The sequence below is a fragment of the Ceratotherium simum genome, chromosome 19 (assembly GCF_057802395.1).
Source record: "Ceratotherium simum simum isolate JZ-2026a chromosome 19, ASM5780239v1, whole genome shotgun sequence".
In the NCBI taxonomy this organism is placed as follows: domain Eukaryota; kingdom Metazoa; phylum Chordata; class Mammalia; order Perissodactyla; family Rhinocerotidae; genus Ceratotherium; species Ceratotherium simum.
In genome coordinates this window covers 29465887-29491237 of record NC_141918.1, presented here as the reverse complement: position 1 = coordinate 29491237, position 25351 = coordinate 29465887, and the positions used below count along the sequence as shown (strand labels likewise).

Below are 25351 nucleotides of genomic sequence, written 5' to 3'. Positions count from 1 at the left end.
AAAAATTTCAGGGTTTAATTAGCTGAGACACAGAAACCATTTCCCATTTAAATTCCCAGACAGTAATTTGGCAAAATGAGATCTACGATATTTAGGGTAAAGATGCAGGAGACAGAAAAACAAATTAGGTCTCATTTCATGCTAGTTGAGTATTATGTGAGAATGGTAAATGTTTCACTTTCTTATTTCCAGATTCAAATCATTAGTGCAGCTTAAGCAGAGATACAGGAATAAGAGAAATTACATAAATATTCTTTGAAAAATTTTTATTTCAAATTCTATACACATAAAAAAAAGACTGCAGTAAAGATTTATTTGCTTGCTTTTTACGTCATACTAGCTCCTTCAACTAAGATGGTTTTCTGTTATAAAGTAACACAATTCTCTCATGAATTTCTTCCTTTTTCAGGGATTCAGAGTCAAAATTTATAATACTAGTGGGCCTGGCACAGAAAGCTTTCATGTCAAGTTTATCAGATTGAGTATCTGGGAGAAGAGGATCTCAGGGAGGAGAGAAAACTATTAATGAAAAGTAACGGGCAGGTTAAATTCCTACCATGCAACATTCCAGGGGTTCTGCAGAAGGTTCTACCTCTTATATTTTTCCCTCACGTACTTCATATTTAGAAAAAAAATTTTTATTAGTAAACAAAGTGAACTTATTAAATACTAATTCAGCTTCCTACGTATATTTACCAACATCATATAAGTACCAAATTAGAACGCCTGATCAACATGAGATGACAATGGTTTTCTGGCAAAGACAAAGAAATCCAATGACGAAACTTTATAGTGGGTAAATATTTGATTTTCATTAGATTTTTTCAAATTTTGAGTACAGATTCCTATTAATGTATTTTTGGGTTCAAGAGGCCCAAATAGAGAGCACGTGTCAATCAAGTCAAGAGGAAAAGGAAACCCTAAGGAACAGAATCTCGGGTAAGGCCATGGGCCTCCTCCCTTTGGCATCCTCAACAAAGTAGCTACAAGTTTTTCATACTGGATATTACTTGTGTATCTTAAAACTTTCTAAAACCATGCTCCACTTCCCACTAAGTTTCAAGTCCAACACGGTCTGTTAGGTTACAACAAATGTTTCTAGGACATCAATGTCCTAGAAACATTTGTGATCAGTAAATAGAAGAATGAACTCAGTGTAACATGGAGTTATTTTGTTTTCTTGGCATGGGGCTCTGGAATAACAGAAGTAAAATTTAATCTTTAGCAGGAAAGGAAATAAAAGTTCTCAGTCACTGCAGCTTTATTTTTAGAGAAATAAAAGGAGTGCCTGCACCTGGGGTCCTCCCCAGAGAGGCATACCCCGGTCTTGCATGACTCTGGGCCCCGGCAGGTGGCACTTCCTCCTATGCTCAGAGCTCCGCTTTCACCTGCTTTGCTCAGAACTCAGAGGCAAATATTCCCATTTGGTTGTTTTTGTGCATTTTTAACATCCCCTGAGGCAGCCCCCACCACATGTTGAGTTGCCCGTCTGCCGGCTGTCCAGGTTACCTCTGGAGGTACCGATTACCGTTTCTGTTAGTGCTTTGGTTACAAAGATGTATACAAGTTGAGAGGTTTATCCTTAAGCTTATTTTTACTGTAGGCTCTGTTCTTTTTAATGAACATTTTTGCAGAATTCATCATTTTTCAGCAACATGTATCTTGTGTTATAGTAGAAATCCTGTACTTTGCACTTCGTGGATGCTTAATGAATGCTGACAGATTATTTATAATAAATTAACTATATCACAAGAATCTTAAAAAGTGATTCCAAGGAACAACTGTGTTGACAATGAACCAAATTATAAGAATTTAGCAAGATCATTTGACTTCTCTAGAATATAAAATCTTTAAAAGTCATTTTAATTTGCGTCATATATTTATCACTACTGTTTTAGAGAAACAGAAGCTAACTTTTCATTTTCAAAGACTGATGAACAATTGTCCATTAGTTCTTGAATTTGAATTACAGGAAACTGTACTTGTTTTTCAAACCATTTGGCAACTGTAAGAAGCTGCTGGTCACAAAATGCACGTCCAATAAACTGCAGTCCTATTGGCAACCCTTGGTGAGAGAGGGCCGTAGGGACACTCACTGCTGGCAATCCTGAGGAAAAGAAAGAAGCCATTAGTTGATTAATTCTCCATCCTAAGAAGCAGAGACCTCTTCCACTTTCCAGTGCTAATAGGTAAAAGACTGGATAAAGTTTATAAAATAAGAAAAATTATATGATATACATGCTTTTGTACCTTCCTTTGTTCACTTAACAATATATCTTGGAAATCACTGTATATCAGTTCACAGAGACCTTCTTCATTCCTTTTTTTATAGCTGCATAGTATTCCTTTATGTGATTTTACCATAATTTATTCAATCATTCTTCTATGGTTGGGCATTTAGGTTGTTTTCAGTATTTAGCTAGTTCATACCATGCCCCAGTGAACCACCTTGTGCACATGTGTTCTGGTACTCTTGAAAGTTGCTCAGATGAAGAGGGATTGCTTCATCAAAGGATAAATGCATATGTAATTAAATATTGCCAAATTCCCCTCCAAAAAAGTTGTACCGTTTTGAACTCCCATCAGCAAAATGAGTGCTTTATTCCTAGAGCCTTGCCAATAGGGGTGTGCTGTTGACCTTTTGAATTTTTGCCAATTTGTTAGTTGAGAAACAGTAGATCAGGGTAGTTTTAATTCTAGGTTTGGGGCAGAGAAAGTACAAGATCCCGGGATATCTTGTTATGCCATAAAAGAAGGAAATTTTCAAAAATTAATGGGGACAGGTCTAAAGCATACATGCAACTTAAAGGCGCTCCTACTGGCTAAATTCGGAACACTTTGAGCATCAAAAATAACAATGACAGTAATTGCTTATAATACACTGATTTTTTTTTTTTTTTTAAAGAAAGCTGTTCTTTAGAAAAGACTGCTAGCTTATACATGTAGAAGAAATGACAGAATTAGAAAAGTCAACATTTTGTAATTCTCTAGGAAATAATTCAGGCAAGGATCATCAATAGATGCTAAAACTGGGTTCAAGATTATTGGGGAACAGGATATTCACATGGTCGCAAAGCATTACCTTGCCAATTGCTCTTAATTGATAAAAGGAAAAATGTACCTTTACAAGGAAAACATCTGGCAGTTACTTCCTTAACCAAGGGAATCAACTTAGTTTCCAAAAGTGGGACAAACTGACATTAACTATTTCCTGATGTGAAGAGTATGATGTGAAGAGTATGTAGTATTTCTGCCAAAAATGTTTAACTCAAACCAATCACGAGGAAGCAATCTGACAAGTCCAGATTATAGATGGGACATCCTCTAGGACAAGTGGACTAGACTCTTCCAATAAGTCAATGTCATTTCAAACAAAAATTTAAAAAGGTGGGGGATTTCTTATCAGAAACTATGCAGGCCAGAAGAAAGTATCTCAATATTTTTCATGTCCTAAAGAAAAGAACTGTCAACCCAGAATCCTGTATCCAGCAAAAATAACCTTTAAAAATGAAAGGAAAATCAAGACATTCTCAGAAAGAAAGCTAAGAGAATTGGTTGCCAGCAGACCTACCCTAAAAGAATGGCTAAAGGAATTTCTCTAAACAGAAAGGATATGATAAAACAAAGAATCTTGATACATCGGGGAGAAATGAACATGAGCAAAAGTATTGGTAAATACAATAGACTTTCCTTCTCCTCTTGAGTCTTCTACATGATGTTTGATGATTGAAACAAAAATTATAACACAGTCTGATGTAGTTTTAAAAAAAATCAGAGAGAACTGGGGGACTGTTCTAGATTTTGAAAAGACATCATAAACAGACGTAATATATCAAGGGAAAAAACAACTTATAAAAGACATTTTTGGTACAATTAGGAAAATTTAAATATGGACTATATTTGGAATATTATTGTATTTATGTTATTTTCTTCGGTGTGATAATGGAATTGTAGTTATGTAGGAAAATGTCTTTATTCTTAGAAGATTCATGCTAAAGTATTTAGGGGTGAAATGTCTTGATGTTGAAACTTTCTTTCAAATGATTTAGCTAAAAACAAAATGTGTGTGTGCGCACGTGTGTGTGTAGAGAAAGAGAGAGAGAAAGAGAAGAAGGAGAAAGCAAAAGAGGCAAAATATAAACAAGGACGAATCCAGGTGCAGGGCATATGGGTATTCACTATACTACTTTTTCAACTTTTCTGTAGGTTTGAAAATTTTCAAAATAAAAGTTAAAAAATATGCTATTAAGTGGATTGATTCTGAATAGGTGTGTGTGTGTGGGGAGTGCATGTATGTACATGCCTATGCACACACACACCACACACACATACACATTCCTAAGCATTCCAGAAGGACAAGCTGTTGCCTTTAGGGAACAATCTAGCTAGAACCTAAGTTGAAGACCAGGTGCCTGCCTAAAAAACTGAAGAAAACCAGAACGTTCTTGAGGGATCCTCACCTGCCATATTTACAGCCTGTGTAAAAATGTCATCCTGGGCACTTCGTGTCCTGTTGTCTTCCTTGATGAACTCCGTGTAGGGTACTGCCTCACTCAAGGTGGTAGGAGTTAGCAAGACATCCACTCCAGAGTTAAACACATTCACAAAATCATTAGCAATCAGTCGTCTCACTTTCTGTGCTTTGACGAAATAATTCTCATAGTTTCTGTGGAAAAAAATAGTTGATATTTTAAGGGCTTTTTGTTATTTCTTTGAATCAATTCTCATATATAAGGACTGTTACAGGATCACTAGATTCTTCACCTTTATGAGCAGGCACCAATAAGATTCCTAACAACACATAAAAATGAATTTTATTCCACTGTGCTGTTATTCTAAAAGTTTGTGTATCTGGAATGTAATCAATCAGAATTCACTACTAGATGCAATTCTGCACATATAATCACAAAATACTAACACTTCCAGGGAGATCATTAAACCAGAACATTCATTTTCAGGTGAGAAAAATCAAGTGCATAGCAATTAAATGACTTTCCAGTGGCTATAAAGATCGGCAGTAGTAGAGGAAGGACTAGAACTTAGGTCTCTAGAGATTCATTCCAATCCTTTTTCTATTATAATGTCTTATTTCAACTATAATATAATGATAACTAATTATTATAAGGACTCTGAGGTTTTGCATAATTCTGACATGCCATCGGAATTAGATACTAGGAAACAGGCTCTGGAAACAGAAACTGGGGAAAGTACACAGTGTTTGCAATTTTGTATTTTATGCATCGGCATAGCCCAGGAATGGAAATGCGAAATTCAAGAAGTAATGCTTACTTTACTGAAAAGAATAAGGAATTAGCCAGACAAAGGAGTGACCATAATAAGTCAATGATGCAAAGAAAACACTCTTTACAGCTTCCTGAAGCTGTTAACGAAGGCTGGCAAAAGCACTAGCAGTACTAAACTTAAGTTTTCTCACCTGTAAAAATGGATATAACAACTCCAGTCTTATGAGGACCAAATACAATGAGATAAAAATGGGAAATCTTTTTTACCCTAAGAGCGCCATAGAAATATCAGCTGTCCTTACTATCATTTGACCACAGGGTCTACAGAGATGAATGCAGGCATCACCCATAATTTACACAACAATGACAGTTAATGGCTTAAATAATGTATTTAACAGCACTTCTAAAATCTGAATTTTATAAAAGAACAAATACTTCTGTTTTCTACTAAATTTCTTCCTACTTTAAATATGGTTCAAAAGTAGAACTACTGCTTCCATCAACAATGGAGTAATAGGGTTGGGATTTACCCGGCCATCTTAAACAACCAGAAAACTAGACAAAAGCAAACAATCATTTTCAGACATTAGATAACAGGCATTCAGGGAGTTCTGAGAGAAGGGAAGCAAACAAGTAAACCCTTTAACTTCCTCAGCTGAATGCCTGGAGGCAGCTTTCAGGCCTCAGTCTGGAAGAGGTTGGGGTGTTCTCAGTAAGTTAAAGAGACAGAGATTGGAAGTTCAGAGAGGCAAAGACGGCTAGAATTTGCAGAGCATACTACTGGGTAGGAGAAAGCAGCACACAGAGAGAGCTCAAGAGATCTGCAGAATGATCCCTCGAGTCTTGGCTGAGTACTGATCAGTGCATGTATGAGAAGAAACTCCCAGGCTGGGGAAAAAAATCACCAAAAAACAGTACGTCGAACAATTCCTAGAGCTCATACAGGGCTAGGAACGGTTTATGTTTCTAACAGCCAAAGTGGAAAGACCTCGTAATACATGGAGCATCTGGCAGAATGTTCAAAGGTATTGCCTAAATACCCTAAAGTAGAGTTAAGTTAGCCCAGACCAAAGGCTAGTTTGGACTCATCCTCACAAAGCTTAAAAGGAATCCTTGAAAGGATCTAACAGATTCTAAGTAACTTAACTGTATCCCAGAACAAAGTCCAACACTGTTTAAAGAAACATAACAAAAATCTAGCAAATGACAATGTAAAATTCACAACGTTCAGGCATGCGAAGAAGCAGAAAATATAACCCATAACTGGGGGAAAAAGCAATCGATATAACCAGATCCAGAAATGACAGAAATGTTGGAATTAGCAGATAAGAACATTAAAACAGCCACTATGTTCCATATGTTCAATAAGGTAGAAGAAAACATAAAATTGTGAAGAAATCGAAGAGATAAGAAAACCTACTTGGAACTTCTAGAGATGAAAAATGCAATATATGAAATAAAAATTACACAGGATGGGACTGACAGCAGATCGACACAGCAGAAGAAAAGATCAACAATTCTGAAGACACTAATGGAAACTATCCAAAATCAAGCACAGAAAGACAACAACAACAAAAAAAGGAGCATCAGTGAGCTGTGGGACAACACCAAGCAGATTAACACACACGTAAATAGAGTGCTAGAAGGAAGGGGGAGGTCAGAAAAAATATTTGACGACATAATGTCCAAAATTTTTCCAAATTTGATTAAAATTATAAACCCACAGATCTAAGAAGCTTAACAGATCCCTAAACAGAAGAAATATGCAGAAAACCACATGAAGGCACATCATAGTCAAATCGCTGAAAACCAACGATAAAGAGAAAACCTTAAAGAGGGAAAAAAAGACATAATATGTATACATTATGAGGAAAAAAAGACATAATATGTATATATTATGAATGGCAACTACCATTCTACGCTGTTCCTATGAGTTTGGTTTTGTTTTTTAGATTCCACATATAAGTGAGGTCATACAGTATGTGTCTTTCTCTTAACTTATTTCACTTAGGCTAATGCCCTCAAGGTCCATCCATATTGTCACAAATGGCAAGATTTCCTTCTTTTTTATGGCTGCTCCATCATATACATATATATATATACACACACACACACACACACCATATTTTCTTTATTCTTTCATCTGTCAATGGACACTTAGGTTGTTTTCATGTCTTGGTTATTGTGAATAATGCTTCAAGATAGTGATTTCATTTCCTTCGGATTTATACAGTCATGTGTTGCATAATGATGTTTTGGGCAATGATGGCATATCCGATGGTGGTTCCATAATATTAGTACTATACAGCCTAGGTGTGTAGTAGGCTATATCATTCAGGTTTCTGTAAGTACACTCTATGATGTTCGCACAACAATGAAATCGCCTAATGACACATTTCTCCATTATTAAGCAACGCACGACTATACCCAGAAGTGGGATTGCTGAATCATATGGTAGTTCTATTTTTAATTTTATGAGGAACCTCCACAGTATTTTTCATAGTGGCTGTTCAAATAATATTTTTGGAAAAAGTAATCCTAACTATTGGCTCCGAGGGGATGCATAAATGAATAAAATGCTTTCTCTCCTTGAGGAAATGTAGAAAAACTCCAGGAAGCTATTCATTACAACAACTACTCTTGCTTTCTCACACTTCTCATGTCCTCTTAGACAGACTTGGTGGTATGGAAGATGAATCCCATTCATAAGATGGTGAATAAATTTATATTTAAGACAATCTAAGTAGGAGTCACCGTAATTTAGAATTCTTTCTCGGAGCAAACAGATATATAATACAAGGGAAAACTCAGTTGATTCACTAAATTTTTCAAGAGACACCAATGTAACTTCCTGCTTAAGGCTCTAATAGCAATAAGGCAACGTGGCAATAATAGGGGACTCGTAACGAGGCTAAAATCCTTCAAGGCTTCCCACTTAGTTTGCACAAATCTATTAGCTAGAGTGTCTATGTTTTTTTTGTTTTTGAATAACCAGGAAGCAAAAGTACCATAAACAGGCCCTTAATTATGATTTCTAATTCATATCATAAGGATTTTGCTTCTTTAGCAAATATCTCAACTTATAAGCCCTGACAGACATGCACTACTTTACTCTTGAGTTTTCAAGAATGGGGAAAATTCCTAAACTAGTTATCTTACTCTTTTAATAAGAAAAAGTTTCCTGAGAGAATTCTTCCTCTCACCACATCATTAAACCCTTCTCGTCTGGTTGCAGCATACATGGCTTCAGTAGACACATCAATGTCACATCTGTGACCTGAAAACAAAAAAGAGATAAACATTTCTTGAAAAGGAAGTAAAGTTTGGGCTGAAAAGCAGGCCTAGATTCACATCTGTGACCAATACTAAAATTTCAGGAGATTGCCCTTAATGGTTCCTTTTCTTTGTCTGCCTTGTGACTGATCAGTCAGGAATCAAGGAGACAGAAGAAAATAACCAAAAGGGAAACTTCATTTGTTCACTCATTCATTCACTCACTCATTCACTCAAATGTTTACTGAGCTCCTACCATGTGCCAGGCACTACATTAGATGGACTAAGAATACAAAGATAAGATACTGTCCCTTCAAGACAGACACAGTCCAGAGAGGTGAACCAAACACACAGAGATATTTATGATGAATACTGTAAGCATAGTGCTAAAGTGACAAAGGTAAAATTATTCACTGATTTACTTCTCTAAATTGTTAACATTATCTCAGGTAATAATGTTTTCTGCTAAGGGTTCACTAATAAGTGAACCTTTCAAATGTTGGAGACGACTACCTTAAAAGTCCAAAACACAGCCATCTTACCGTATTCTAGCCCATCAAATCTTGCCATGTTTGATGCCACTTCTGATGTACACAAGACATGGTAGCAGACAATCGAATAGCTGGTGTGGGGCAGGGACACTTCAATTACTTTGGCCCCCTCAGACTCAAAGAGGTTAGCAGCTTTGGACCAAAGAGACCGTATTTCACTTGACAATTCTGGTGTAAGATATTCCTTATTGGAAAAAGTCAAGATACAGAAATTAGAACATCTGTATAGACAGTTTTATAAAAATTTGTACATCAGGACCTTTGGCAATACATTAGAAAATTTGGTTAAATTGCTGTAGGTAGCTGGAAAGACTGAACTACTTGAAGAGTGTTGATGGCATGACATGCACAGTACTAGATATTATGAGCTGGATATAACATTATTAAAGATTGGAGATCTGGTTGGAGTAACTTATTTGTTAAATGTTCATTACATGTCAGGTACTCTGCTAAATGCTTTTCAAAGGTTCTGGCATTTAATGCTTTTAACAATCCCATGATGTAGATATTATCAACCTTCATTTTATTAACGAAAAATATCAAGACTAGAGAAGTCAAGTAACTTTCCTAATATTACATAGCAGGTAAGTAGAGGATCTAGGATTCTAAAGTAGGTCTGTTTCTAAAACCTGTAAACTTCTAAAACCTTAAAAGAAGGTACAGCTATTACCTTAATGGAAGATTTGAAAGAAAGTAGTATTTCTCTACAGCAGTGGTCTCAACTGGGGGCAATTTTACCCTCTTCCTCTCAACCAGGGGACATCTGAAAATGCCTGCACACATTTTTGGTTTGAGGCTGTGGTGATGGCAGGGGTGCTACCTCTAGGAGAAGAGGCCAGTGATACTGCTAAACATCTTACAATGCATAGGGCAGTCTCCCACAACAAAAAATTATCCAAAACATTATTGCTAAGCTTAAAATTAAAAAAGTTTTTTAAAGGTTGGTAACTTAACATATTTACTTCCATGTATGAATTACTCATTTGCTACTGTAATCACTGAAGTAGTAATATTAATAATGATAGTAAAAACGATATCATTTATTGAGCCTTTACTATGCAAAGTATGGCTCTGTGCTACATCCTTTACATCAGGGATTAGCAAACTATGACCCATCAGTCAGATGAGACTTGCCAGCTGTTTTTGAAAATAAATTTTTATTAGTACACAGCTGTACTCTTGTGTTTACGTATGGTCTATAGCTGCTTTCACACTACAGTGGCAGAGTTAAGTACAGGCACGTGTTGCTTAACGACAGGGATATCTTCTGAGAAATGCATTGTTAGGCGATTTCGTTGTTGTGCGAACATCATAGAGTGTACTTACACAAACCTAGAAGGTATAGCCTGCTACACACCTAGGCTATATGGTACTAATCTTATGGGACTACCGTCGTATATGCAGTCCATCATTGACTGAAATGTCCTTATGTGGTGCATCACTGTAGTTACAATAAAGACCATAAAGCCCAAAATATTTACTAACTAGCCCTTTACAGAAAAAGTTTACAGTCCCCAGCTTAACATGGTTATCTAATTTAAACCTCACCAGTCTCTGAGATCAATACTGTTATTATCTCCATTTTACCAATGAGGAAATTGAGCTTAGAGAGATTAAGTCACATGCTCAGGTCACACAGCTAATAGAAGTGGCAGAGCTGGGATTCAACCCAACCAGTTTGCTTCCCAATTCTGTGCTCTGTATTTGACTTGATGGTATTTCTGTAAAGTAATGAAAGGAAAGAGTTACCTTTGGAATTCCTACACATAGTTTGCTCACATCTGTCAAACTGGAAAGCATAAATGGTTTAACAGGATCTTGTATTGTGGTAGAATCTTTGGGGTCATGCCCAGCCAGTACACCTGTAAGGAAGAATACTTATGAGTGACGTATTGTTTTACAGTGAAATTACAAAGTTTTGAAATGACATGTAATCATATAAATACCCAACACAATTGCTGCATCATCCACACATCTGGTTAAGATTCCTGGCACATCCATCGAATTCACCAAGGGAATGAGACCATGACGAGAAACTAAGCCATAGCTTGGTTTTAAACCGACAAGCCCACAGTGGGCAGCTGGATTTCTGGTCGATCCTCCTGTATCTGATCCTAAAGCCCTGGAATTTAAATAGAATTCTCTTTAGAAGAATGACATATCTCTAATTGTATTTGGAATCTCTTTTTAAATGTATTTTTTTAAACTGTATTTTCCCCTGATTATACAAAAGTAAAACATGCCCGTCTCAAAGAATCCTTCAAGTACAGAAAAGTGTAAAGAGGTAACAAAATATTCCACTACCCTGAGGTAAACACTGTTAACATTTTGGCATATTAACATCATCTTTTTTTTTTCCTGAGGAAGATTCGCCCTGAGCTAACATCTGTTGCCAATCTTCCTCTTTTTGCTTGAGCTAACATCTGTGCCAGTCTTCCTCTATTTCGTATGTGGGTCACCACCACAGCATGGCTGCCAACAAGTGGTGTCGGTCCACGCCTGGAAACTGAACCTGAGCCGCTGAAGCAAATTGCGCTGTACTTAACCACTAGGCAACATGGCCAGCCCCAATGTCGTCTTTTTTTAAATACATTTTTTCTTTCATAGTTTGGGTCATTCTATAATCATAAGTTTCCATCTCTTTTTTTTGCTTATCATGAGCCTTTTCCTATGTGGTTAAAATTACTGAAAATTTAAAACATGCATAATATTCTATCACATAAATGGGCAATTCTCAATATTTTAAGGTTCATTCTCCTATCAATATACATACAAATCTTATAGCTTCCTTGAATGACAATTTTACAGCATGCTTTTACAAACTAAACACACCCCTCCCAGAAACTCAGAAACAGCCCTTCTGCTATCCCACTTAGACTCATGGACAGAAATGTACTTTAATTTAGTTAAACATTTATGTTGTTGTCAACTAGGATAATAACTGCATAATAAATGACTTTGTAATAAACACCTTTAAACATAAATCTTTGCCCACGTCTGATTATTTTTCAAGTTAGCTTCCAAGAGGTAGAGCTAATGGGCCAGAGGCTCTGCCCTACTGTAAGTTCTTAACATATATTGTCAAATTACTTGTCAGGAAGGTTACACCAATTTATATTCCCAATTGCAGTGAATCAGATTGTGATTTAGGTTTCATTATCATCACTGAGTGCTAGCAGTTCTTAAAATTTGGTTAATTTGATAACCAAAAACCTTTGTTAATGTGCATCGCTGAATAATTTTTCACATTTATTTGTATTTGCATTACCCAACTGTGAAGTATCTGTTTATTTCTTTGCCCAGTTACCTACAGAGTATATATATATTTTGTGTGTGTGTGTGTGAGGAAGATCAGCCCTGAGCTAACATCCATGACAATCCTCCTCTTTTCGCTGAGGAAGACTGGCCCTGGGATAACATCCGTGCCCATGTTCCTCCACTTTATATGGGACGCCACCACAGCATGGCCTGACAAGCGGTGCATCGATGCGCACCTGGGATCCGAACCCGGGCCGCCAGCAGCAGAGAGTGTGCACTTAACTGCTAAGCCACGGGGCCAGCCCCTGTGTTTTTCTTATTAAAAAAAAAAAACAAAACTAACCTTGAGGACATTATGCAAAGTGAAATACATCAGTCACAAAAGGACAAATATTGCACAATTTCACTTATATGGGGTACCTAGAGTAGTCAGATTCATGGAGACAGAAAGTAGGAGCGACGCTGCCAGGGGCTTGGAGGACAGGCAAATGGGAAGCTGTTGTTTAATGGGTACAGAGATGCAGTTTTACAAATGAAACAAGTTCTGGAGATTGGTTGTACAACAATGTGAATGCACCTAACGCTACTGAACTGTAAACGTAAAAATGGTTAAGAGGGTAAATTTCACATTATATATATATTACCAAAATTAAAAATTAAAAAAAACTTTTAAACCTATTTCAGAAAAAAAGTTTTTTCTGATTTGGAAAGTCTACATGCCTACTGCAAAAATCAAAATATTATATAACTATATAATATACAAAGTGAAATTTCTCTGCCTGCACAATAATCCTGTTACCAATTTTGATACACATTCATCCAGACATTTCCATGCAACCAACACATATACATATGTAATTATTAATTTTAACAGAAATAAGGTCATACTATACATACTGTTCTGCAACTTGTTTTCCACTTAACAGTGTATCTTGGATATCTTTCCATGTCACTACATAGCACTCTAGCTCATTCTTTTTGGTGGCTGCATAATACTCCAAGAATCTTCCTGTTTTTAAAACTATTATAAAAGAAACAAATCAAAAGGGGGAAAACAAAGCAGAACACTTGGTGCTCTGGGACCCATTCAGTCTGCAGCTACTTGGGGTCTGTGCTTCTCCTGACTCCACCCAGAGGGACGCTCTGGGCTGAACAAGGCTCCCGCCAGTCACACGGTCCTTGTGCTCTACAGAAATGCAAATTATATTGCCTGTCTTACCAAGTCCATTTGAGCTGCAAAATCAGATTGTGGCCTTCACAATTTCTAAAAGGATACATTTTCTTTTAGGATTCACTGATGGCTGTGTAAAAGCAAAGCCTACATTTCCATAGGAATTATGTGTCAAAATGCCATCTTCTCAAAGCACATTCAGAAAGATGAACACTAAGTGGGGTGATGAGGATGAAAAAAAGCACCTAATCTTGCAGTCCTAACATGTCAGAACTCTCATTAATATTAATGCAGTGCTATAACATTCCACAGAGATAAAATGAAATGGTTTTACTTGTTAACAAGATTTCAGGGAAACTAAAAAAAAAAACCTGTAGAATCCAAATCTCCATAGCTCTAAAAAATGTAAATAATTTATGGTTGCAATGCCTGTGAAAGAGCTTAGTGGCAGTGGATAATTAAGGAGAGATAAAATATATACAATACTACTAAAGAAACACATTCAATTTAGTTAAATTGAGACCAATAAAATATAGTAACAGCAATATTTACATACTCTTCTTTGGGTGGTTAAGAAATGCTTTACAGATGAGCCTTAAGACATAAAGCATGATGGATGGATTCTTTCCAAATAAATACAAAGGATGACGGTTGAACAAATCAGCTCCCTACAAACTCAAAAATTTTACTTACTGATATACATTTTTAGTTGCGGATTTATGAAAACACTATTTTAAATATGCTATTGATACATATTAGGAACATTTCCTCTTTTTTCTTTCTTTCTTTTTTTTTTTTGCAAAAATCGGATTTAGCTGAAGGATAAACCACAGCTAACAATTTAGTTCAGCAGCCTTCAACTAAAGCCATGGTATGTCAGTCCCGAAATATTTGTACAGTGAGCAGACACCCAAATGAATTATTTAAAAAATGGAATTCAATGAAGTCCATTAATGCTAACTGGTTTATTCTGCAAGATCCATAAAATGCCGTTCCTCCTATGGAGGAAGAGTTTAAATGTTATCTTAAAGTTAAATGTATAAAATACATATAAGTGTACCATAAAACTGAATGTATTTATTAGATATAATTTTGATATACCATCGAGCATGAATAGCTCACAAAAAAGAAATAAAAATACCACGGGATGAACTACTCTATTGTTGGATTTTGCGTATGGTTTATGACTATTTGTATTGGGTTGGGTTTTAAAGTACAGATAGAAAAAAGCATCTTACGCAAAGCATGTGAACGCTGACACGGCCGCCGCACTCCCTCCCGAGCTTCCTCCAGTTATAAGCCAATTTGAATCCTCATTCTCACCGTGGGACTTCTGCTTCCTCTTTTCTCTATATTGTTTTGAGTAACTCCAGGGGTTTTTAACTGGTCCAAATACACCATCCGTGCTTCCAGATCTGAGACGAAGCAGTGAAGCAAGACACCTTAATGAAACTTTCATTTTATGTGAAATTTTCATCTCCTGATTATATTATTTGCTTCTGACACTGTATAATCCACTGTAACTTGAATTGGAAAAGGCAGGAAGCCTGCTCAGATGTAGCTTTCATTAATTAGATGGTTGAGGAGGTGGAGGATGGGAAATAAGAGCATTTGTGGTAGGAAGCAGAAAAAACTAGTCTGCTAAGAAAAGACTTTTTATCCCAATTGATCATCCAATTCAGCTTAATGTGCTTTCCCTTGTAAATTACAGTTTTCCGGTTGAAGAGTGTCACAAACATTCAAACAGTTAACAAGAAGTCTTTTGAAGTAATTCCTCTATTAATCAGAAGTTTTAAGACAAGCATAAGTGGAATGCTAATAACTTAATTTTAAAATTTTGAAATAACTTCTGTAAGTGAGCATAAGTCGGGCCATCTTGTTACACTAAATAGCCCCAGCCCCTTCTCTGTGTGACTACTCGCTGCTCTGCACGTACTCTAAAAAATTCACATGCTCTCCTGATTTATGGCCTCCACTTACGTATGTACTCCCCAATAGCTTGATAAATTAAAAACTTTGTTCTGTGAGTTTCTCTCCAGAAACAGGCTGACCAAAGGCGGGGAACACACCTATAAGGTATCCATCACAGCTGACAGAAGAATGGAACAATGTGATGCCTGGAGCCCAACATCCCTGGAACCCCTCCTTACTGCCCATTTTCCCTATATAACTGCCTCAAGATTCTGTAATCTTTGAAGATGGGTCTTTGAGACATTAGTCACCTGTCTTCCGATTTGCCGGCTAATCTAATTAAACTTCGTTTCTTGATCTCTAACTCATTGTGATTAATTGGCTCAGATCGTGGCAAGAAGAGTGAGCCCACTGCTTGGCATCACTTCAAGCCTATAGATAATTGCAAAAAATAAAAACAGTATGAAAAGAACTTTATACCCCTTACCTAGAATCACCTATTGTTAACATTTTACCCCATTTGTTTTATCATTTGTGTACTCTGTGTGTCTGTTCATATACACACATTTTTCTCCTGAACCACTTAAGGATAAATTATACACATCATGGCTCTTTACCCTAAATACTTTAGCATGTATTCAGTATGCACTTCCTAAGACTAAGGGTATTCCCCTATATAGTCACAGTATAGTTATCCATCTCAGTAAATTTAACATCAATATAATATTTTTATCTAATTTACTGTATGTAATCCAATTTTGTCACCTGCTCCAATAATATCCTTTATAGCATTGTACCCCCTTCCAGAATAGGATCAGGTCTAGAGTCAAGTATTGCATTTAGTTATCATTGTCTCTTTGGCCTCTTTTTTAACTTTTAAAATCATTTACCAGCCAATGGACATTGAATTATTTCCAGTTTTTTGGCAATTATGAATAAAGCCACAATAAATATTATACTGAAAGGCCCTAGCCCGTGCTTTTGTGTAAATATAAGTCTTCATCTCTTGGGTAAATACCTAAGACTGAGATTGTTGGGTCATTTGGTAAGTGTATGTTTAATTTTATAAGAAACTGCCAAACTATTTTCCAAAATGGCTACACCATTTTGCATTCCCTACCAGCACTGTATGAGAAATCCAATCACTCTGCATCCTTGTCAGCACTCGATATTGCCATTTTTTAAGTCATTCTAATAGGTGTGTGTATCTCGTGGTTTTAATTTGCATTTCTTTAATGACTAATCACGTTAAGCATTTTCTTTATGTGCTTATTTGCCAACCATATATCTTTTTTGATGAAATGTCCACTTACATCTTTTACCCATTTTTTTAAAAACTGGGTTGTTTTCTTATTATTGAGTTGGGAAAGGGTCTATATATACTGGATACCAGTTCTTTTTCAGATATACGTTTTGTAAATATTTTCTCCCACTCTGTGGCTTATTTTTTCATTTTTAACCGTGTATTTCAAAGTACAGAAGTTCTTAATTTTAATGAGGTCCAATCCATCAATTTTTTATTTTATGAATTGTACCTTATGTGTCCTAAGAAATCTGCCTAACTCAAGGTCACAAAAATTTTTTCCTATGTTTTCTTCTATAAGTTTTAGGTTTTACTTTCTTTAGCCTCTTTTAATCTGGAACATTTTCATAGCCTTTCTTTGTTTTTTATGATATTGACATTTTAAGAATGTCTCTCATTTCAGATTTGTCTTTTGTTTCCTTGTTACTAGCTTCAGGTTGTACATTCTCGGCTGGAATATTGCATAGGTGATGGTGTGCCCTTCTCAGGGAATCACATCTGGAAGTACCTGATGTCCACTTCACCCTTACTGGTGATGTTCATTTTGATCAGCTGTTAAAGGTGATGTTCTAATAACTTATGTTTGAGTTTATTCCCATGGATTAATTTATTCAATATATATTTATTGATTCCCAAGAGGTGCCACTGTAAATAAGAAGAGTCAAGGACTCTGCCTCTATGAAACATAGACTAAACAAATATTACAAATGTGACAAGTGTTATAAAAGAGGAAATAAAAAGTGGTTTTGGTGAAAGACTGAATGCTTTCCCCCAAGACCAGGAACAAGGCAAGGATATCTGCTCTAATTACCACTTGCGTTGTACTGCATTGTACTGAAGGTCCTAATTGGTACAATAAGGCAAGAAAAAGAAATAGGAAGAAATAAAACTGTCTCTATTTGCAGACTACATGATCATTTACATAAAATATACCAAAGAATCTAAAAAGGCCAACTAGAACTAATAAGTGAGCTTAGTAAGGTCATGGGATACAACGTCAATATAGAAAATTCAATTATATTTCTATATACTAACAATAACAATTAGAAATTTAAAAAATACCATTTTCTATAGCATTAAAAAACATGAAATACTTGGGGATAAATCAAACAAATTATGTGCAAGATTTATATGCAGATAATCATAAAAATATTACTGAGAAAAATTAAACAAAATCTAAGTAAATGGCGAGATATAAACTGTTCATGGATCAGACAACACATGTAAAGATGTTAATTCTCCCCAACTTGAGCTATAAATTCAATATAAGCACAATCAAAATCCCATCAAGCTTCTTTATAGAAATTAGCAAGCCAATTCTAAAACATATGGAAACGCAAAGGACCTAGCATATATAAAATAATTTTGAAAAAGAACAAAGTTGAAGGACTCTCACTACCTAATTTCAAGGCTTACTATAAAGCTACAATAATCAAGATGGCGTGATATTGCAGTCAACAGAGATATGCAGAAAAGAACAGAATCCTGAAATAGACCTACACATTTGTGTCCAACTGATTTTTTAACAAAAGAGCCAAGGTAATTTAATGAGGAAAGGATAATCTTTTTTTACAAATAGTGCCAGAACTACTGGACATACATATGCAAAAAAATGGACCTTGGCATAAACACCATATACAAACAATTAACTCAAATGGATCAAAAGTCTAAATGCAAGAACTAAAACTATAAAACTCCTGGGAGAAAACATAAGAGAAGAATCTTTGTGACTTTGGGTTAGGTAAAGATTTCTTAGAGAAGACACAAAAAGCATGAATCATAAAAGAAAAAAAATGATGAATTGGACTTCATCAAAATTAAGAACTTTCACTCTTTGAAAAGCACGTTCAGAGAATGAAAAGACAAGCCAGAAAATATTGCAAAAATATTGGGAGAAAATATTTGCAAATCACCTATCTGATAATGGACTTGAATCGAGAATATATGAAAGAACTTTTACAACCCAATAAGAGGACAAACAACCCAATAAAAAAGATGGCAAAAGATTTGAATAGATACTTCACCAAAGAAGATATATGGAGGGCAATATAAACACATGATGTTCAACACCATTAGTCTTCAGGGAAATGCAGGCTAAAACCAAAATGAGATATGACTATATACCTATTAGTCAATAGAACCTAGTCTCACAGAGGGACTGAAAAACTGGCATTAGAATCCTCAAGAAATCACCTCACTACTTTTAGGTACCTACATTTAATAAAGTTAAAGACACAGACAAAAGAAATATAAGAGAAGAAAATTTCAATTTTACTTACCCCATAGCAAATTCATCTAAATTTGTTTTTCCCATTAGTAGAGCTCCCTGATCCAACAACTTCTGAACTACGGTAGCGTTATAAGGTGGTACATACCCTGAAAAAAATTCAGTTGTTTTTATTATGGGAGAGAAAACAGTGAACATGTAAATATGCAAGAAACAAGATTTTAAACTGCAATTAAGCAATTCATATTGACATGTGTGAATTATTCCTAATTTGAATAGTAGGTTGTACGTTCTTCTGAAAGTTAGTTTTTTCTACTGCTAACTGCTATGTTTTCCAAAGACAGTCTATATAGTCACTATTTTTATAACCTAAAAACGTAGACTTTAACAGTTAGTACTATAAAATATTGAATGATAGTCAGACATGTATCCAATTCATTTGAAACTAACTGCAAATCATTATTTTGTTCATTGTATTTGACTTTCTCTTCTCAGATGATGCTATACCATAGAGTAATTTTTAATCTATTTCTAGTCAGAAGTAGATCTTTATTCTCAATTAAAATTTCCTTTATCTAGTGTATATTCCACAATTAACAACAGTCCACCTATCAGAGGAACCTGGGGCATATTCCTCATAGAATATTACTTTTGCGTGTAGTATTCTGAATAAGCTTTTTCCATTTCTTTTTCCTCCTAGGATCCAAACATCTTGATAAACATGATTCCTTTTGACCTGCTAAACTGTAAAGAATAAATGAAGCACAGATAAGCAAAGTGATATAAGAGATGAAGGAGTTAGGAAATAAAAGATAACTGGACAGTAGATACTAATGAATCCTCACACTATTCTCAAGAGAGGGGTAATGACAGTCACTTTGTACTTATTCCCATGTTATCAATGAGTGGGAACTAGAGGTCACTTAGTGTGTTTGTGGTGACCAGTTATTGAGTCTTCCTAAATAGGATTGCTAAAACTTCCTAAACAGGATTCACCAATTAAGCTGCCCTATCTCTAAAGAATAATTTCGCATTCTGAAAGAACAACAATAAAAAGGTAAAATTCCATCCTGAGTATTTCCTTTGCAAATATAATTAGTCTGAGAATATCCTGGTGCTTTAGTATCTTATCTTTAATTTAAACTAAAAAATACCTATTTTTATAAAACTATTAATGCTCTGATCAGTTCAACTTTACCTTTCAGCATATTTGATGCACATGTTGTCTCAATGCCAGCTGTGCTAAAGTTGTCTTTTACTGCAACAGGAATTCCATCCAAATCCCCAAGTGAGTGACCTGGGTTAAAAAGCCAAAAAATAAGAGATACATCTAGTTCAAAATATAAAGACACACTAATATAGTTATTATAATAACTACTAGTTTTTGGTAAAGACACTTTCTCGGAAATCAAATTTATGTTAAAAATGATTACAGTTGGACATTATAAAACATCACATATCCATTAGCCTCATTTTTATTATACCTCACAGCAAGTTCTTTAAATAAGGGTATGTTTTACGTTAAAAGCTTCACTTACCAAATGGAAACTGCTACATCTAATTAAGCTCTTTCTCTAGAGATAAAACAATTAAGTATAATTCAAAGTAATTTACCTTGCTTATATCTTTTCTCTGATTCTTCAGCTTGCTTTAGGGCCACCTCTTCTGATACAGTAATGTAAGCATTTAGAAACTTGGTCTTCTTGATAAGAGAGAGACATTTTTGACACAGCTCTGTTGGAGTAATTTGGCCTTGTTTCAGTGCTGCAGAAACCTATAGCATATACAATTCAAAAACCCTTTACTGAGTCTGCAGAAGCTTCACATATTATACTGAGGTGGGCAGATAGAGTGGTAAAGTATAAAATTTTGAAGTGAAGCCTGGATTCAAAACCAAGAGAACCTATCAACTCTACACTTAGCGTAGTGAATGAGGGTAACACATAGATCAACTTGAGGATGGGTTGGAGGACATGCCATTCATTACGCTAGCTGAGTAATTTTCTGTTTCTGAGTCAGACTTCAACAAACAAGAGCCATGGTTTAGGCAAGCCACCCTGTCTAGGAGAAGTAGAGGCCCAGCCTGGGGGAAGCACGGGTTAGGGTGGATTGTGCACAGAGAGCAGCTTAGCTGCACACAGGCAGCCCAGAATGAAAAAAGAGACATCAACTAGACAAGGCATTACAGGACTTTACGGCTCTAAATACAATCTTTATAGCTATTGGACAATTCAAGCAAGAGCCACTACAAATTGAGAGAAATGCTTATAAAATATGGTTTCAAAAGCAAACTAAAAATGAGCCAGCTCTGATGGCCTAGTGGTTCAAGTGCGGCGCTCACCGCTTCTGCGGCCCGGGTTCGCTTCCCGGTCATGGAACCATACCACCCGTCTGTCACTTGCCATGCTGTGGCAGCCGCTCACACAGAAGAACTAGAAGGACTTACAACTAGAATATACAACTATGTACTGGGGCTTTGGGGAGGAAAAAAAGAAGAAGATTGGCAACAGAGGTTAGCGCTCAGGGTGAATCTTTCCCTGTAAAAAAAAAAAAAAAAAAAAGCAACTAAAAACAAAGAAACAAACTTTTTTGAAATCCTGTCTTTAATGCCTTAGGATGGCTAGTAAAGAAACTGTTAAATAAATGCACTACAAGTGACCAGAACCTGTATATTGAAGTAAGTGAAGCCTGAGGTGAAGCTATGACTGTTGAATAATTTCCTTGTTCCTTGTAGGAAGTAATAACAATAAAGACTTACTAATCAGATAAAAGGAATGAACAATAAGAAGTCAAAGATGATACAAAAACTTTGGAGATTATATGGAAAGAGAGTTGGACAAGATGGAGCTCAGAGACAAGAGGGGTGGGGGAAGAAGTAATATTTATTCAGTATTTACCCAGAGCCAGGCACTGTTGCTGTACATGCATTATTACTTCATTTAGCTCTTAAAGACACCACAGAAGTTAGGTATTATTAACCTCATTTTACAGATGAAGAAACTGAAGCTCAGAGGTGAGTGATTTGTCCAAAGTCACACAAGTAGTAGAGGGCAGAGGTAACTTCTTATCATATGCTCCTTCACCATTTCTCTCCACACTAGTGGAAGCTTAGTTTCTCCTCTAAGCTGACTGTATTTTCATGCGTCCTATATCCATCAAACAATGGGAGTTTGCATTTGAGGGGAAAATCTGCACATGATCTGCTCTCAGCTGTTGAATAAATCATCAAAGCAGGCGCATTCTTAGGGCTGAGGGTTTTAAATAAGAAAAGAAGTGGGAATAGGCCATTGAGTGGACCCCTAAGGCTCCCAGACAAGAGGAGAAAAGGACTGCCACAGGGAGGCTGGGGGCGTGGGGGTGATTCAGGGATGAGGAGGGACAGCTGGGCTTGACTTAAGGAGGTAACCTAGTAACAAGAGATATTTCTGTTGAATGGTTTGTATAAAATGTAAACTCTTTAGAAAAAAAGAGCTGGAGAGAAAAAAATGCAGTGTATTCTAATAGTGTAAATACGGAGTGGGAAGTAAGAAGACAGCGGTAGGCCGGGTGGAAGAGTGAGAACTAGCAAAAGGCCAAAGCCAGAGAGACAGAGAGGTATACAGGCAGGCCTATCCCACGACAAAGTTGTAACAATGAGGAAAATTATGTCCGCCCCTTTCTCCCTCAAGTCCCATAATGCCCACTATCCTCAAGCTGCTTTCTGACTTGCCAACTGGTATAAGAATAAAAGGTAAGGAGTCAATGTCATGGTTACAAGGGCAAGAAAGGTGATTGTCTAGAAACACATTTTAAATGGTGCTGATCTTCGTTAGGACCATTTTTAGGAAATCCAAATTTGAGAAAATCAATAAGGGAACTGGAAAAGAGAAATGAAAACAAAGATGCTAATTAGCTAGAATGGACTGAGCATAAGGAGTATGACATATAAATAGTACAGCTCCCCTGGGACAAAACTGAAGATGTCATATCTGAATATAAGATGAAACTCACTATAAAAGTTTTTGCTAAAAAAACAAATTCTCTCTCCCTGGCACTTCTTTTCTCTAATGGAAACTAGGCTTTTCCTGAGGCCACTGCTTCTCCTGCAGCTTTCTCAAGGGATGGCTGTTTTGGCTCTGACCTACCAGGGACCGTAGAGTCCAGTCAGGGAAGGGAGAAGTGCGGGCAGGCGGCCTCCTTGTTCTTCAATGCCTTTCTCTTCCAACTTCTCTCAAAAACCCCAGCTGAGGGGCTGGCCCTGTGGCGTAATGGTTAAGTTTGGCACACTCCAATTCAGCGGCCTGGGTTCGTGGGTTCGGATCCCGGGCGCAGACCTACACCACTCGTCAGGCATGCTATGGCGGGGACCCACATACAAAATAGTGGAAGATTGGCACAGACGTTAGCTCAGGGCTAACCTTCCTCAGCAAAAAAACAAAAGAAACCTCAGCTCATCCCAAGCACAGGCCCTGGCCATTATATGACTCTCCCTGATGTGTTAATCTACAGTCTCCCTGGTACTCCTTTTCATTCACTGAAGATTTTAGCAGCTAGCTCGCTGTTATCTTCTTTACTGTGGCCCCTGCTGCTATTCTTGCTGACTTCAAACTTCAAGTCATGTACACCGACACCTGGCCTCTGAGTTCTTGACCTAATTTCACACAAACTTTTCCTGCACCTCACCACAGTTACCAACTCACACAGTCACGGCCCAGATACATCATTTTACCAGCATCCCTATTTCTCCCAAACCTCAATTCTAATCATCCCAAATCTCCTGTCCCTGAGTTCATTTACTCTACTACCCATATAGTTGGCGAGGAAATGGGGACCTCACTCCTACAACCGCAGGAAACAGCCAAAAATCGACGAGGTTGAAAGAAGACCCCAAGGCTTCAGATGAAACCACAGCCCTGGCTGACACCTCGATTTCAGCCTTGTGAGACTGAGCAGAGAACCCAGCTACTCCAGTCCTGGACTCCTGACCCACAAAACTGTGAGATGATAAGATTGTGGTTTTTTTTTTTTTAAGATTGTGTTATTTTAAGCCAAAAAGTTTATACTAATTTGCTGAGCAGCAATAGAAAAGTAATATACCTTCTTAGAAAAATTAAGAAATCTTCCTCAAGAACCACTCTTCTAAGAAACCAGGGGAAGAGAAAACTGTAAATACATATAATCAAGTAATTTTGTCCCTGTAAAAAAGTTGGTGTTTATAATAGCACTTAGTTCTAGGCATCATCCCAGATACTTTATATTTCATTTAATCTTTACATTCACACTAAGGGTCTGATATTATTATTATTACTTCCATTTTATAGATAAATTACTGAAGGTCCTGCTTGACATCACAGAGCTAGAAAGCAGCAGAGTTGGGAGTCAACCAAGGCTTGATCTTGTTTCCAAAGCCCATGCTCTGGACCACCATACTCTACTATTTCTCTATGCAAGGTGTTACAGCATTTACTCCTCTGTAACAAAGTGGAGAACATTTTATTAACTTTACAGATAGTATCAAAGGTTCACTTAGGAAAAGACCTGCCTTTCAAAAAACATTGTCTTGGGGCCAGCCCCATGGAGTAGTGGTTAAGTTCAACACGCTCTCCTTCAGCAGCCCAGATTCGTGGGTTCGGATCCTGGGCATGGATCTACACTATTCATCAGCCATGCTGTGGCAGTGACCCACATACAAAACAGAGGAAGACTGGCAGAGATGTTAGCTCAGAGTTAATCTTCCTCAAGCAAAAAAAGGAAGATTGGCAACAGATGTTAGCTCAGGGCGAATCTTCCTCAGCAAAAAAATAAAATAGAAGTTGTCTTGATAAATGCTGAAGGCATGGGAGAGCCTTTGAGGGTTGAATGTCCAGTTGACTGGTACTCTCTTTAACACACTCATTTAAAATTTATGCTTTTGTCTCCATTGTTCCAAGAAATAGCAGGTCAAAATCACCAGCAACCTCCACGTTCCTAAATCCAGTAGTCACCGCTCAGTCCAGCAGCATTTGACATAAAGATTACTCTCTCCTTGAAGCACTTCCTCACTTATATTTCAGGACACCAAGCCCTCCTGGTTTTCCTCTTGCCTTACTGGCCATTCTTTCAAGTCTCTTTTGCTGGATCTGCGTCCTATTGCTGACATCTAAATGTTGGACAGTTTTAGGCCTTCTATTTTTACATTCAACTTCCCAGGTGATCTCATCTGGCTCTATAGCTTTATTACCTTCTATACTCTGGCCAATTTATATCCTCATACCTAGCCTCTTTCTTCATCTCCACACTTCTATATCCACCTGCTTAACTGACATCTTCATTTGGCTGTCTAGGAGGTATCTCAAAATTAACATGTCCAGAACAGAAATCTTGATAACCTTCTCCTCACAAACATGCTCCCTTTAGTCTTTCCCATCTCAACAAATGTTATCATTTCCCCAATTG

At 36.7% G+C, this 25351-nt stretch overlaps 1 protein-coding gene across 3 annotated transcripts in view; it reads right to left on the bottom strand.

The window, feature by feature from the left end:
- Positions 1–249: 249 nt before the first annotated feature.
- QRSL1 (glutaminyl-tRNA amidotransferase subunit QRSL1) overlaps positions 250–25351 on the bottom strand; it is a 28139-nt gene continuing 3037 nt past the window's right edge. Inside the window, exons 1-11 of one of the 3 annotated variants that reach the window (XM_087443947.1) lie at positions 21835–22010; positions 20552–20711; positions 20136–20234; positions 18990–19086; positions 14735–14911; positions 11014–11189; positions 10817–10929; positions 9059–9251; positions 8403–8520; positions 4461–4666; positions 250–2107 (exon numbers count right to left, since the gene is read on the bottom strand). In XM_087443947.1, the coding sequence (XP_087300073.1) occupies positions 1887–2107; positions 4461–4666; positions 8403–8520; positions 9059–9251; positions 10817–10929; positions 11014–11189; positions 14735–14911; positions 18990–19086; positions 20136–20234; positions 20552–20711; positions 21835–21861 (1587 nt within the window). In that variant the 5' untranslated portion in view covers positions 21862–22010 and the 3' untranslated portion in view covers positions 250–1886. Of the gene's footprint in view, positions 2108–4460; positions 4667–8402; positions 8521–9058; positions 9252–10816; positions 10930–11013; positions 11190–14734; positions 14912–18989; positions 19087–20135; positions 20235–20551; positions 20712–21834; positions 22011–25351 lie in introns of those variants that run through there. The other 2 variants (XM_004422172.3, XM_087443948.1) reach the window with 2 other exon arrangements.